The following is a 15,744-nucleotide window of genomic DNA, read 5'->3' as shown; positions in this document are numbered from 1 at the left end:
TATTATCTGGTCTAGTTTTCTTTAAATTTGGATAACATAAAGTATACTAAAATTATAAACAAATATATTTCGTACCTTAAAGGCTCCGAAACTACTTAATCATTTGAAAAAAAATTGAAACATTTTGGAGGCTATATTTTACCTGGAAAAACACCTCATATTACTACTACTTTCAACTTTGTCTCAAAAATATAAACGTAGTAATTGTTTCTGTCGAAATACCAAGCCTAAAATATTTAACATGCCCACCAAAAATGTACCTACAGTTAAAACTTCCATACATATTAAAATAATACCTCGAGTACCCAAACCATAAAACATCTTACACTACAATTTCCACATAATTCCTCACACGGGATCGAACCCATGATAGGCAGCATCCTTATTTCGGTAATAACATATAATGGCTCTGAGCTTATGCAATGCTATCATTATGACCCCTTTGTGGTCCTATGCTCTCAGGTCCTTGGGTACGAAGGGACTGGAGTGTTCCATTGCGCCTATTACCTACATACTTAATACATTGTTCAAGGTAAAATGGTTTGAAGAATATTTATTTATGTTCCTGTAATATTGATGTTTTTTTTTATGAGATTTACAGTTATGCTTGAGGACGTTTACGTAGTTACATCTACTTCCCATCAGGTAGATATTTAGTATGCTTATAACTTTTCTTATAACCAGCCGCAAATGTGGGAGGGAGTGTCAAAATCTTAGTGAATTAACCCCACCGTGTTCTTTTTGAGCCTTTTGTGTACCTATCAGTAACTCTTTATGTCTGAAAAGGTTTTCATTCTTAGTTTTATTTTTTAATTCATAATAGTTCTGCAGTCAAATCTCACTTTTATTCTCTCTTTAGGACGAAAATAATACAGTAGGTATATTTCTTATTCATTTTATTCAACAAAAACATAACAGTTCTCAGTTATTATTTAGAAATACTTGCTCAGTATTATTCGTTTTATGACGAAAGTAATTTTTCTACTAAACACGAATTCATCGAATTCACTGTCTTTTAATTTTCTACTAATACTGATACCTATCTAACTATTTTTAAATAAAACTATAATAAATGTACCTAGATAACATAAATAGGTACAGCTACTTAATACTACAAAGGTATACTTAATCATAATAATGCATTGTCATTTCATAGTCACTATAAAAACACTATGTATTATGAAACTTGGATATTGTAGAAAAATAAGTAAAACCAATTTTTATATCGAATTTTTCGAGTTCCTAGCTTGGTAAGATGATTTATATAGGTACTTACATAATATATCCATAGCAGAAAAAACTCTTATGAATTACATAATAAATAAATTACAAGTATCAATATACATAATACCTTAACAATCTGAAAGTTAGATAGAAATTTTGCGAGAAATCAGACAGCTATTTTCTGTATAGGTAAGGTAATTTATATTTCTTGCATTGCATACACAATCCATTCTGACAGAAAATTGTATGCCTGTCGCATGGTGCTTAATAAATAACTTATTTCTACAATAGTATTTACATGATAGTTGTGGGTTTGACATAAAATGTTTTTACTTAACATAAACTTAACTTTAAGTTCGCGTGACTGAACTTTAAGGCCGGTTTACACTTTGCGAAGTGTGAAGTGATAAGTGTTAAGCGTTAACTTTACGCGATAAGTCTCAAGTGTTAAGTAGTCTTTTCCATCTCCGTTTACACAGTGTTTAGGAAGAAGCTCATAGTGGTACTGTGCGTTGTGCATAGTGTCTCTAGAAATGGAAGATGAACAGAGCCTAATATTGAGACAAATAATTAAGGAGATTGTATCTGTTGTGGTATCTGATATAGAAAATGAACTCAATTTTGAAATCGGGAATTCCCATCGCTTCACTCAGTTTCAATAGGGCCGCATCTCTCAACTGTTTGTTTTTAAGTTCTGCGCACTTAACATTGTATAGGCATTCAAACTTTATGTATTCTTGTACGAATTTTAAAGTATGTTGTTCCGTCCACTTCATTTTCGCTTTGAACTTGACACTGCGCACTTAACACACACGTATTTACACACTGATTAGTACAGGCAAATTGCGAGAGAGGGTAGTAGAAAAGTTGAGAGGGGGTAGTCACTTAACAACAAAAATAGACCTTGATTCTATTCACTCGCACTAATCAATAAGTACTAATCGCACGTATCACTTAACACTAATCACTTTACGCTTCCGTTCACACCTTGATTACTAAACACCTGCACTAATCACCTGCACTGTTAACTTAACAAAGTGTAAACCGGGCATAAGTCTAAACTATAATATGGCGGGTAATAAGTTGCATTTTGTTAACATTTTCAGTGCTTCCTTTTATTTTTTAGTTTTCTTTAGTTATGGAATATTTGAGTAATACCAGCAACAAAATCAAGAATAACGATATTTTACAAAAGTCGCAAAATTACGATATTCATGACTTTATAAGATACCACTCCAAAAAACAGAAAAAAATGTGACGTTATAATTTTCTTTATAAATAATTCGAGTCCCAGAAAATCAAAAACTTGGTCCCTTTATTCGCAAACTCTTTGCAAATCCACGTCAAAATCAAATAATAATATTTCTAAGGAGTTACATGGCTAAATTCTATTATTTCTGGTCTAATAGACCTACCACTGCTTCCACTTTAAGTACTATTTTCCTATGTTTTTTCTTCTACAATTTGTTATCGAGTCCTAAGGCAATGTTCACAACACTAAGGCACTGTCACCGGGCGTTGCTCGTCGTATATCAAAGTCCTCATGGTCCGTCTGCTTTCTTCTGACTTTGCATCGCTGGCTCTTGAGTGGTAGTAAGTGAAATTTGAGCTAATTATGACCTGTGAAGGAAAAGAAGATAATTAAGCTATGTTGTTAGGCATTCAATGTAAAAAAATGCGGCTATACGGATTGAAGTATGTTTTGGTTTCTTTATCTATTAGTAATACATTTTATGATTTAGCAGCACGTGAGTTTCTTTTGTATCGTCATAAATAATGACTGGAATTATCAATATTATTTTTACTTCAGTCATCATTATTATCAGATTAAAAGTTTTAAACACGCTTACAATAACTGATCTTTCCGCCTAAATTACAACCAATTCTTTTCATAATCCTTCTCATCATCATGAAAACTCTTTACCATCCTTAAATTCCAAAAAAAACCTCAATGATCCAAAACCAAAAATCGAAAACACCAACTTATACTACATCATTTGTATGCCAACAATTCTTGAAATAAAATACATTTAATTAAAAAACAACTTACAGCATAATAAACACTAGCAACACCGATAATGGCGCCCACCAACACATCCCACCAGTGGTGTCTGTGGTCTGTTATCCTGGTGAGCGAGCAGACAGCAGCATAGGTGAGGCAGAGGAGTTGCAGCACAGGAACCAGGAAGATGGTGCGGTGACGCCAGTTGAAGGCGCGGCGTTGGAGGTACCACTGTAAGGAGATGTGTTGTTAGAATATTGATTAATGTTAAATGAGAATAACCGCCGTGGCCGAAATCGGCCGTGGACGCCATTATTATTATATTATAATGTTGATTTTTTTGTGGAAGATGAAATTGTTAATGAAAAGCTGTTTTGGTCATTTGTTGTAAAGAGACGATGTGCAAAAGAATAGTCATGTAAGTTTACTAATAAGCTGTAAGTAAAATGGACAACTAAAACGGATAGAGATATAACTCGAGTAAAATACGTAAGCATAAAGTTGCAATCAATGATTTTTCAATACTGCTTTTTACGGATAGATTTATGAGAGTACAAAGAAAGGTGCTAAGGGCATGTAATTTTTAACTGGTTTAAAACTTACCGCAATAAAGAGTCCACAGTAAACAGACATGGAAGTGTGTCCTGAAGGGAAGCTGCGGTAAGAGTCCATCTGGTACCAGCTCGAGAACCGTTGGGATGTGCACTTGAAGTCCGCCACGAACTCAGATCTGCAACAAAGAAAATTTGTATTTAGTAAATAAGTCATAAAAATGTTCAAGGGGTTCATGTTTAGGTCAGATTATTTTCTCACGATCAGTATTAACAAAACTAAGCGAAAATGACAACCGAAACAGGTGGATCACTGAGTCCAAAGAAGTCCTATTTTTAAGACCATTTATAAGCCCAATTACTTTTGAATTGTCAACAAATGGTCAATCAAATGACAAAGCAACAGTACTTTAGCATATAACATGATTGTCACCCAACATTTTATCATCAACAGTTAAGCCCATAACTGTCTCATTTCCTTCAATTTAGGAACAATCCGATGGGACTTTACGACCAGCAGTGTCAATACTCTCATGAATTTCCATCTTGATTGACAATTTGATGGGTCCACGCTAATCCTATGATTAGATAAGTAGTCCGAGACTTGGTTCAAGATCACTCAATGTCAAATGTATCACTCCTACGAGTTGTTTGTATGTATGTATATTTATTGCTGTTTAAATGCGGATGTCGTAAAATGGACAGTCAGTGACCGGACCCTGGGACCTGTCATTTCTTTTTGTTACGTCAATAAAGAGATAAAAACCTGACGTAAAGTGGAAATTATTTTCATACAGCTGTTTTGTTTCCCGTGTCGCATTTGCGGTCGTTCTGAGGGAACCAAGTAGGTACTTCAAGCCCAGCGATAAAAGCTTACATGTACTTAGTTCCATTTATTGCCAAACATCAGCTTTTTAAACGGGAGAAAAAGAAACTTACCCTTTGCAAGTCTTGGCAGCATCAGGCTCGCATAGATCGAAGAAGGTGGGTCTAGGATTGCCGACAAGACCCTTCATGACCTCAACAACGCACAAGTTGATGAGAAGACCGTAGACATAAGTTCTGTATAGATAGAACGTATTCTTGCAAGTCTGGAGAATTCTCGACTGAGAGAAATCTGCTGCTAGGAATATGTACTCCGTTATAGCAACCTGTAATGAAAAGAAAGGTTTTTTAACTTATTAATGTGTCACGGCAAAAACCGTAAGCTACCTACGTGAACTAGTGTGACAAACCTAGTGACTTAATTTATTTGGTCACAACCACATCAATGAGCGAATGGGGGAATTTGTGAATAGCTGAATGATTAAGAATTTAAAAAACCTGTGGCAATTCAAATGAATGAATAAGCCGACTCCAAAATATTTGGGAAAAGGCTAGGCTAAAATATTTCGTGCAAAATTCAATAGCGTTTTGCAAGATTATTCCAAAATAACAAAGAAATCTTAACACACGTACACCAAGACAATAAAATCTGTACTTACAATTACAATAGGCATTATCAGCAGAGTAGAAACCAGCACTTGTGAGGTGACAGTGTCTCCATTGAAGGGAAAGCTCAAAGCAGGGTCATTGCAGTAGAAGCCAGCCTTATGGTTCGGGATCACCCCCATCTCGAATAGTCCCACCAGGGCAAGTACTGTAGAAGAAGAAATAGCATTATTAGTAGGTATCAAAGTAACCTATTACCTTTCTCAATGAATGAATATCTAGCACTGTTTTTTGTTTAATTCGGAAACAAACAAACTCTTCAGCTTTTATGATATTACTAAACAGATAGTAGGTACACCATTACACCCAAACAATCATTACGAAAGTCCAGTCATAGTCTAATCAATCCATTTAAAAAAGATAAACAATAATTAGGTATGCCAATTAAAACTGCTACCTTATATGCATATCAAATTGTAACTAAGTTCATTCAGTGTAAGGAAAATTAAAACAAACATGCGTATGCGCCGGTTGTAGATAATTTTTGCTTTACGTCAACAAGCATTGTGATTTAAATCCTAATAAAATTGTCCTCGTTGGTGTTTAAATTGTACCAACTTAATTCATTAAAATTAAATAATTATAACTAATTAAGTTTAATATATTAGTTAGGTATAATTTTAACAGGAAATAACGATTTGTCTACCTACGTAAATTATTTACAGCTTTAATTTAATTGTTCACCTGAAATCAATCGATTAAAGTGAATTTGAAATAGTAAGCATTTTTAAGTAAGCCAGCGGTTTCATCTGCTTCCCGTAAGAAATAATTTACGCACTCGGATAAAAAGTAGCCTGCAATCTCCCCCGATATCAAACTGAAGTAGGTTCAATCGTTTCTGAGATTATTTAGTGTGTTCAAGCGAACCAACTCTTCAGCTTTATAATGTCAGTATGGATAGAGTCACTTATAGCTTTACAAATGTTTTAAAACGAGGATGGCTGCTCAAGGTAAGATGAACACCATAACCCCGAGTTTTACATCGAACACGTCACTAAACGTAGTAGGAAAAGGAAAACCATTCATAAAAGAACCCGGAACGAACCACAAATCTGCCTCTACTATTACCTAACAAGCTATTATACAATTTCGCAATCGCAATGGCCGTCGCCCTCCTTCAAACCATATATTAGCCAATCCCCAAAATAATGGGTTCAAAGTCAATGTCAAACTACCAGGAATAGACTACTACCAGTATATCCTGACACTTGCGAAGTCGCTACTTCTAACAGCGACTCCCAAAATTCTCTCAACAGAAATTAGTTCCGAATTTTGCCGCGGGTCAAGCTATGCTGGTTGGTGCTGAATAGTGATTCTATTGGTGTAATGATGCAGGATTTCAAGGTGTTTAGATGAGTAGGGTTTGGGAGTTCCTGGATATTATGATGCGGAAGACTTGCAAAGCGGTGAGTCAATGAATTTTTATAGTAGGTAACACACGAAATGTTTTTTTTTTTTTTCAAATTGTAATTTTTTAGACGTATTCTTTAATTGATTAAAAAATGTTTTTTGTTCTTGATAGCCAGTAATATTACACGAGTTCCAAGTATTACATAACCCATCTTCAGGTCACGATGCACCTCGTGCAACGCACTCAAGATGCACGGCAGTCGATTACAAGGCGTGACGCAACTGCACTATTAGACCAATTGCAGTGCATCCGACACGTTGGGCCCCACGATGGGACCCACGTTGGGCCCCACGTGGGCCCGCTGCGTGGTCCAGCACGTTCTAGACAGCCATGTGTAGGTATTAAAAAGGCGTAATTGGAAAATTGCTAACGTTGGCAATACCTATTGAGAAAAGTTAGTTGGAATTTTAATTGGTTAATAGCACTGAGTCATATTGTAAATACTAATACTTATGGAAGGTATTTCTTTTCATGGGAAATTATGGCGACGTTAATTTCAAAATTTTGGATTGTGGTATAAAAGTTGCCGCTACTCGATAACAGATGGCGCTGTCGACAGAATCGCGTTAGTAGGAAAAGTCTCTTAACCGCGAAGAAAATAATGAAGTATGCGTAAAATTAATGGATACTAAATGAAAACTAGTTATTAAAGCTTATCTTTAATCAAATTAATTTAAATTATGGTATCGATGCGTGAGATTCACGGCGAGAGCTATAATTATCAGCACGATACCGAATATTACAACAATTAACCGAGAATCGATTACACTCGATAATGACCGTTAAATCGAGCGCCCATAAATAGGTATCGATTAAAATACCACTTGTAAGTCGAGCGAACAGCGGGCGACGCGACGGGGTGTTAACATAAAAGGGTAAAGACGACTTTTAGCTGCTGTAATTAATTATGTCAAAGAAAATAATTACTTAAAAAGTAATTTGATACAAAATATAACTGACTGATATAAAAATAACTAAGCAAGTATTATTTATATTGATGTACTTTATTAGTAAGTTAATGTGTCAATATTATTGGTTTCATGTTCCATGTTTAGACTGCATTTAAAACACGTGCAAAAACAAACAAAAACATTTTTATTACTGTCAAAAAGGCGGCATGCGTGTTAACATCCAAAAACGGTGTTATTAAACCTTAACGGGGTTTGAATCCTGATTGGTTACATTCTGTTATCGCCAACATATCGTAAAAAGTCGCCAAAATTATTGCCGCCTTATAAAGATGAAAATGCTTTTATCCCTACAATTTTAAAAGATATTGCTTATACTTTGATTTTAAATTGGCTGCTTCGTTTTTCAATTAACTTATATCGGTAATAAACGGTTAATGGTTTTGGAGTTTTTAAACCATATTTAAATTGAATTTGTGTATAGGCCAGTAACTGTGCGACTCACCTCATGAAATCACCTAAGGAGTTTTACTTACTTCATTGAACAGATTTATTAAAATAGCAAGTATCTACACTTGCTATTACTTACACGTAAATTGATTTTATATGACTAATTACAAAATTTGAAATAATTTTCTAATAAGTTATATGTCTTATTAATATACGAAATAGGTACCCATTTAATTACCTACTGACTTATTTTTTTTTAATCTAACACAGTCTGCATTTCTGACATTATTGACATAACGTCACAATATCATAGAAAGTATCGTGACGTAAAAGTAATTAAGATTAAAAATAACACTGTAGCTACGAATAACTAAGCTCATTATGATGTAAAACTAGAGCAAATAATTACATAATTTTTCAGTTTATTTTTAACACCATGTTCTCGGTGGCCTAATGAACGATCATTTTATGTCAAAAGGTCGTTGACACCGTTTTTTTTTCGTACTCGTAAACAGTGACTGCGATTGCGTGCATTCTGCCACATGCGGCCAGTGTTGCCAGCTGCAAACTCGTACCTAATTATTATTCATTGAATGTTTTTTAATTACTTTCTTCATTACTTTCTTGGAAGTCCCTATAGTACTGAGATTATTTTATTTTATTGTATTATTTTATTAAATCTTTGAGTACGTAGGTAGGTGATTCAAATAATATTATCAGGTATGTATTTTTACCCTAAGTGACGCATTAAACGCCTATAATAATTACTTATGGGAACTCGTTGTTGACCATATGTCATAGGCGCCGTCTATCAAGTACGGTTTTAGTTTACTGCGTATTTGACGTCAATAAATGCGAATTTTAAGCTGAGCGTGCACCTACTTAGTTTTTATTGTTATTCTAAACACGTGAGGTATTCTGCATATTAATTATTTGTAAGATAAGGTACAAAGACGAGGTAGTAGAGGAGTTAATAAACTATAATAACTACATACTTTACGACACCCCAGAAGGTACTTCTTCAAATACACAAACGTATTTAAAGCTTATTTATCATGTTGAGTATTAAAACAAAAACGTAAAACAAAGTCTGTCTTCAGTCAAAAACATTTTTAATTATTAACTTATTTAATAAAACTCTAAATCTTGACAACCCTAACCCCACACAGTGTGGTCAACCACGTGTGTTTCATGAAAAAAATATTTTTTACCTTTTTTCCAGATAATTAGCTATTTTTATTGTTATTTTCAAATGTTTGTCATTTGTTGGTAACGTGTGACATGTTTTGAAGTTATTTTTATTTTTGTACCCAAAAGAAGGTGTTATTTTTAGTTTGTGTTCTGAAGATATTTTATGGAGAACTCGGTTTTGTGAGTTGTTAATTAATCATTTAGAGAACATACAAAGTGTTTGGAAATACGTTACTGACAATTTATTATAAATCATCTGCTTAGCATTTTTCCAACTATGTTGGGGTCGGCTTCCAGTTTAACCCGATGCAGATGTGTTTTACAAGGAGCGACTGAATAAAATCAATTTATTGTAAGTATACATAATTTGTAGTAGACAGAGTTAGATTAGTGAGTAGCCCTTGTTATAACGAACTTGGTTAAGCAAACGAGTGATGATTTAGTAAAAACATGTTTTTCAGTGCACTGAGACGGCGTATTGACAATTAATGCATTTAATTTCTAATAATTATTAATTATCCCTATGACTAAGTTTCATAATAAAACTAGAACAATAAAGTTTCCTTACAAGTGCATAATAACAAACACTGTTGTTTATTTCTCTAAAAAGCAACCCATTACTTTTTTAATATTTTTTTAATTTATAGGTAATAAGAAGATAACGTTTTTCCGTTTTCATTTATTAAGTGCGTTTTCTAGTAGCGTAGTTATTATGAACATAGTAGCTATACATATACACCGTGACTTTTTAGTCGTCTTACAAAAGTGGTGCATCATAATAATGAATTAATTTTTATTTTTAAATTATTCAAATCTCTTATTTTTTTTCTTTTTTTATATATGAACGTTTACTAGTCATTGGATACATAAAGTGGGCTGCCGTTGTAAGATGACTAAAAAGTCACGGTGTATAGCAAATGAATACATATTAAAATAATAATTATTTTAATAAATTCATATTAATTAATAACTTGTTTACGATGTTGTCCTTAGTATATAAATTAAATGTAAGTTCCTCTAGTTATTATATTTATTGAGGTTTTCCTTCAGTTTTCCTGAAGCAATTGTTTAATGACGTTTTTATTTATAATAAAGTCCCTTATTTGTTTTGTAGGTAATTTTATTTTACCATATACAGTCATTTTGTTTGGATTAATACAACTTTCCTCTCTGTAATTTTAAAATTACCTACCGCATGTTGTGTTTATATTTTTTGTATCGACAAATAAAGGAAAACCACCAACAGCCAAAAGTTATACAGAAAAATAATAATTTAATAGTATAGTGCAAGCAAAATCTTAACAAAATATGCACGAATCTAGTTATATTAATACAAAAAATAAATAAAATGCACGAGATATTTTTCTCTACTTTTAACTGCACATTCAAAAATGTATTTAAATCTTTAAAGCATAAAGCTCAAAGTCCAGCATTCAAAAATTCCCATCCCAAAATAAATCAGCCCAATTTATTATTACTGGCTACATTATATCTGTCTTCGTTGCAATGAAACGGCCGCCATTTTTGGTAGTCAACAGATTATGGTCATCAATATTTATTTTACTCGTGTTCCTTAATTATTTTCGTCCGTTATTAGTCCAATATCAATTAATCCAATAATTTATTCGATTAATTTGGGATGCATGGTTATTTTGTAGCTTCCTGCAAATACAGGTCTACTCAAATAACTTTGCCGATTTGAAGCTGGCTATTAATGATTGCGCAACTGTCAAAATGTATGATCATCTATTAGTTACGTACCTAGTGGTATCGAATTTTGTGTGCACTTGACAGCTGTCAATTTTCAAATGTAAATTAGGCTTTTTTGCACTGAATGACAGGGCTGTCAACTGCATCAGTAAAAGGCCAAACCGCGTTTCGGTCTTAAATTTCTGATCGAAAAAGTTCTTTGAGTATACTGTACAAGGTATAGGTACGGAAGACTGCGCATCAGTGGTAACTATCATACACCTTAACCCAATAGTAATAAGTACGATTTTCCTATAAAACTGTTACCACTGACCTGAAGTTGACTGTACAATTCTGATACCACACACGAAGTTAATATAAAGTAAGAGAAACTGCTTGATATTCGCTTTACGACAGTAATAAGCAATGTGTAAACGTAAATAAAATAAAGATGTAACTGTTTTTACTGAAATAAACGATATGAAAGTCACATTGACCCCTATAACCAGTGGTACTTTCAATAGTAGTATTTAGGCAATGAAGAACATAATGTAGTGTATTTTATATCTTGCTATAACTTTTATTAGTAGTTGGTAATTACGTACAAACGTCTCGCTCTTTTGCAGAAAATGTTTCCGACTTGTTTGTGGGCAAAAGGCTGGCTAAAATAATAGTAAACTAATATTTTTAAAGGCAGTTTTCAATTGAAAGTTAGAGTTAAAGCAGTTTAGAGTTTCTTTTTGTTTGCTTTCCAAGAAACATAAGGATAGGTGCCTACAGGCTTTCTCAAGATATCCCTAAAAGTTTATTTTTGGATAACGTTCTTAAAAAAAATTATATCCATTTTGTTAGCTTTATTCTGTTAGAACATGTACAATCTTATCTGTACTTAATATTAGTAAATACACAAGAAAGTTGGTTAGGTACTTACATATCAGAAGGAGAGGCAGATCAATGCCCATGGTCCACCACAAGCCATGTCTGTTCCAGAAATTGGTTTTCGTAGACTGGGACTCCACATCTCTTCTCTAAAACAAAGAAATTAAAGGTTAAAGAAGAATGCTTAGCTAACAAAACTAATCTATGTACCTATCAAGATGAAAATCTTTATGTAATCTTCACCGCATCCAACCATAGCAAAAAGTGTGAAAATCTATCCAAAATGTCGGCCCTAAAAACATTACGAAAACCTCTCAAATTTCTAGTATTTACAAGGGATTAATGTACATTTTATTCGCCTTAAAACAACCTTTTTCAGACTTAGCTTAAAAGAAAACTCGTCCAAAAGAATTCAATCCGAATAAAGTCCTAAATCTGAGTGAAAATAATGCTCACTCTAAAAGTACTTTTGACATGAATAAACCAAGAGGACTTATCACTAGGAACTCTGTACACTGAAAACTTTTCGTCAGCCGATAGTTTGATTGCACTCATAAATCAGTATGGAGATGTACTGTAGTAGTCACATACAACGATCAATCAGGTATCCATATTAATTATGTAAGATCGACTATTATTACACACCTAATCTCATCTACAACCACATTCAAGATAAATTGTCTGCCAACTTTCAGGCAACTATCGGCCGACAGTAAAGTCTACAGTTTGCGGATCCCCTTAATCCTAAGTGGAATTCTGCTAAGTCAACCGTTAAGATAGGATTACCTCAGAGCCTTTCAGAGCAAGGTCGGCGTGACCTTGGCGCTGTGACCTTGGAAGGTCGGAGGGCTGGCCTTCATTGTTGCTAGGATAATGACCCCTAGCATAGAATGGATTTGCAGAAGGCTAACTTTATTAAAATCTGCTATGTAAACACGTGTAAAAGAAAATTGTAATCAGAGTTTTGATTGATTTGACATTAGTAGCTGTAAACAGTAGTATAAAGGATAATTAGCAAATATAGAGGTAAATAGGTGAAAAAGGGATATTCGCATTCGTTCTTATATTTTGGCTTTCGTGAATTCACTAGCCGACTTTCGAGCGGCAAAGTTATATGACGACTGACGAGCTTAAGTAGACCCATTTTAGCATCAGTCAATATTTTTCGAACTTTATCATAACGCTTTGAAGCTTTGTCATACAAGTTCTGAATAGACAACTTTTTCCACTTCCTTTCTAAGTGAATTTTCTGCACATATTTTGAACTTGCCTTGTCCAGACGTTATGCCATTAAACGAAGGCTACCTACAAAGGCTGTATGCTTTATTTAGCTAACGTTTGCGGTTCCTCTCGACTGTTTATTTAGGCACAAAGTAAACCAAAGCTTTCACTGTATTTTGTACAAGAAGCACCAAATAATCAGTGGAGAAGTCATATAGCAAAACTCCTAAGAAAGTAGCATCGCCAAAATGCGTGTGCATACGCTGTTTTCCGAACACCTCAAATTTTTGTAAACCCCCAAAAAATTTCGATGGTTCTCGTTATTTTACTGGTAACTGAGCGATTTTGTCATGCCCCTTACTCCATCTCCGCTCATCTTTCCTTCTTTCATGATCCTGTATTACAGTAATGTACAAATGCGGTCGTTTTGTGGTCAGCATTAAACAAGTCATTTTCAGGTTTGTTTGTTAAGGTCTGAACCTAAGTTTTCAAAGGAAATAGGGCATGTTTTGTGCTACTTTAGGTTCCCAATGTGGGCGGTTTTGAGTACCTTCTAGATGGAAGTTTAATTTAAATTTTGTCGTCTTTGCGTAAGCGTAATAGGGTTTTAGGTCGCAGAGTGCTATTAAGGAAAACCTACTATCCTATTTCCTACATTTTGAATTTGAAAGAGAAAATGTTGTTTTAGACACAGATTAAAGAGACGTGATCATAACTTTAGACACGTGTATCTCGAGATCTGGTCCCAATTTTGCTGTTCCCAATTAACACATTTCAGGTACCTGAATAAGGAAACTAGATGGGGAACTTAACTAAGTCTTTCTTAAATAGATATTTTCTTTTAGTACGCCTCTTTCGATTGCCGTATTGACTTTCGGCCTTATTGCGCAGAAAGTCTACTCATACATTTATTATCCAAATAAACTTGACCCACCGTTGTTTAAAAGTGAAACTTTTTCTCACACGTACCTACATATAAAAATCTCAAAAGTACTACACTATTAATCAAGTATCGTTTTCAAGAGCCCTTAAATTTAACTTAGCTTTACATCGAACCGTTACGACATCAATGTTACCTATTAGAATAATATGGTTCTTACAAATGACAGTGTAATGATACTTATCATAAAATCTTATAGCATTTACGCTAGCGTAAGTAATGGACACTCGGTCTTTTTTGCAAACACCTGAAGTTACCTTGAATTTACATAAGTAGATATACCTTGAATTTACATAAGGGTTGCACCATTAAACTATAACTTTAATTTACTTTTGAAATCGCCGATTTGACCAATAAGTGAGCGGCAAAAACACGGCTGGTTATAGTGTGTATTAAAAATATCGTTATACTTAAAAAGTGCATAGGTAAATAGTTAAACGGTAGTTAAGTGTTCTCTTAGTTAAAAATGAAACAGTCGCGTTTTACTACCAAAACTGGAAGTTGATTGTTAATTTATGTAATTGGTTTAATACTTATCAAATAGATCTTAAATCCCTGATAACCTCACTCTATATTAATCGTCAAATTAAAGTAAGTAATTAAACTGACATATTTGACACCGGATAACTTGACAGTTTGACTTTTCAAAACTTGTTCACGCGTCGTTTATATTTTGACAAGGCGATTAATCGATCGATCAATTAATCTCTTGTTAGTATGCATTCTTGAATGTTTAGGAACTGGATTATACCCAGTTTACTTCCCACTATGTTTAAACGTATGTATTATTACTTACTTAATAAATGATTACTTTATAGATTTAAAAATATTCTAAACAAGACGAAGGGTATTGCTAATATTTTATTAGCCAAACTAAATGTAAAATAAGTAACTATATTTTAAGTAAGTTTGGTTATTATCAAAAATGTCTCAAAATGTTCTCTATCTGCAACATAAGATGATTCAACTTCCCAAACAATAGCCCTGTAAGCACTAAGTATATTAATCCAGCTTAAGACGTCGCTTCAAGCATTTTCACGGCGTTGTTTTTGTGAATATTTTACATGTAAAACCTGTCCGAAATAACTTGACCCCTCTTTATACACTACAATCTTTCTCCTCGAAGAAATTAGTATGACAATTGAACGAAAGGAGGTCAAGCTATACTGGTCTGTCAAGCGTATCTTCCTGGCCGTGTTTTGCAATTTTGAACCTTGTCTCAGAAAGATAAGGTAGTTTTTTGTTTGTTTCAGTGGTGTGAGATTCAGTTTGAATTACAGCCGTTTCCTTACGACCGTGAACTCTCTGACCGGAGCGTGACATCGGAAAAAGTACAAAAAGTATGAAGATTCCTGATTAAGCATGGTTTGATGTGGTCGCTTTTGTTCGCGGAATTGTTGTGTTTATTCTTATCTAGACACACGGCAGTGTGTCCGCCAAGTTCGAGCAAAAAAAGCGACACACCGGCCGTGGGTTATATTACACGAACCATTTCGGGCCAAATTCGACCCCCCTGTAACTCAAAATCTATTTTATTTACGCATATCAAATTTCTAGTATCTGTTGAGACCCCCTCACTTATCTACAATACAAAATTTTATTAATATACCTATTGTACGTCTTGAGATATTGACGTCAGAAAATCGCTATTTTTACTATACACTGATTCACTTATTCACTTATTCACTGACTCACTCATCAAAAACCTAGACCACTTCCAATGGTCGTATTGACTTGAAATTTGGCATGGAGGTAGGTCTTTATGTCAAGGTAAAGGAAAAAATCTG

General features: G+C 34.0%; 1 protein-coding gene across 3 annotated transcripts in view; it reads right to left on the bottom strand.

Annotated features, from left to right (window-relative positions):
- Nucleotides 1-942: 942 nt before the first annotated feature.
- LOC110376232 (phospholipid phosphatase 2) overlaps nucleotides 943-15,744 on the bottom strand; it is a 33,874-nt gene continuing 19,072 nt past the window's right edge. For 2 of the 3 annotated variants that reach the window (XM_064038297.1, XM_049844978.2), the window contains exons 2-7: nucleotides 11,849-11,945; nucleotides 5,262-5,416; nucleotides 4,717-4,928; nucleotides 3,830-3,956; nucleotides 3,275-3,457; nucleotides 943-2,844 (exon numbers count right to left, since the gene is read on the bottom strand). In XM_064038297.1, the coding sequence (XP_063894367.1) occupies nucleotides 2,722-2,844; nucleotides 3,275-3,457; nucleotides 3,830-3,956; nucleotides 4,717-4,928; nucleotides 5,262-5,416; nucleotides 11,849-11,945 (897 nt within the window). In that variant the 3' untranslated portion in view covers nucleotides 943-2,721. The remainder of the gene's footprint in view (nucleotides 2,845-3,274; nucleotides 3,458-3,829; nucleotides 3,957-4,716; nucleotides 4,929-5,261; nucleotides 5,417-11,848; nucleotides 11,946-15,744) is intronic. The other variant, XM_021334641.3, reaches the window with a different exon arrangement.

The sequence above is a fragment of the Helicoverpa armigera genome, chromosome 15 (genome assembly GCF_030705265.1).
Source record: "Helicoverpa armigera isolate CAAS_96S chromosome 15, ASM3070526v1, whole genome shotgun sequence".
Classification (NCBI taxonomy): Eukaryota; Metazoa; Arthropoda; class Insecta; order Lepidoptera; family Noctuidae; genus Helicoverpa; species Helicoverpa armigera.
This window is presented reverse-complemented; position numbering and strand designations above follow the sequence as displayed.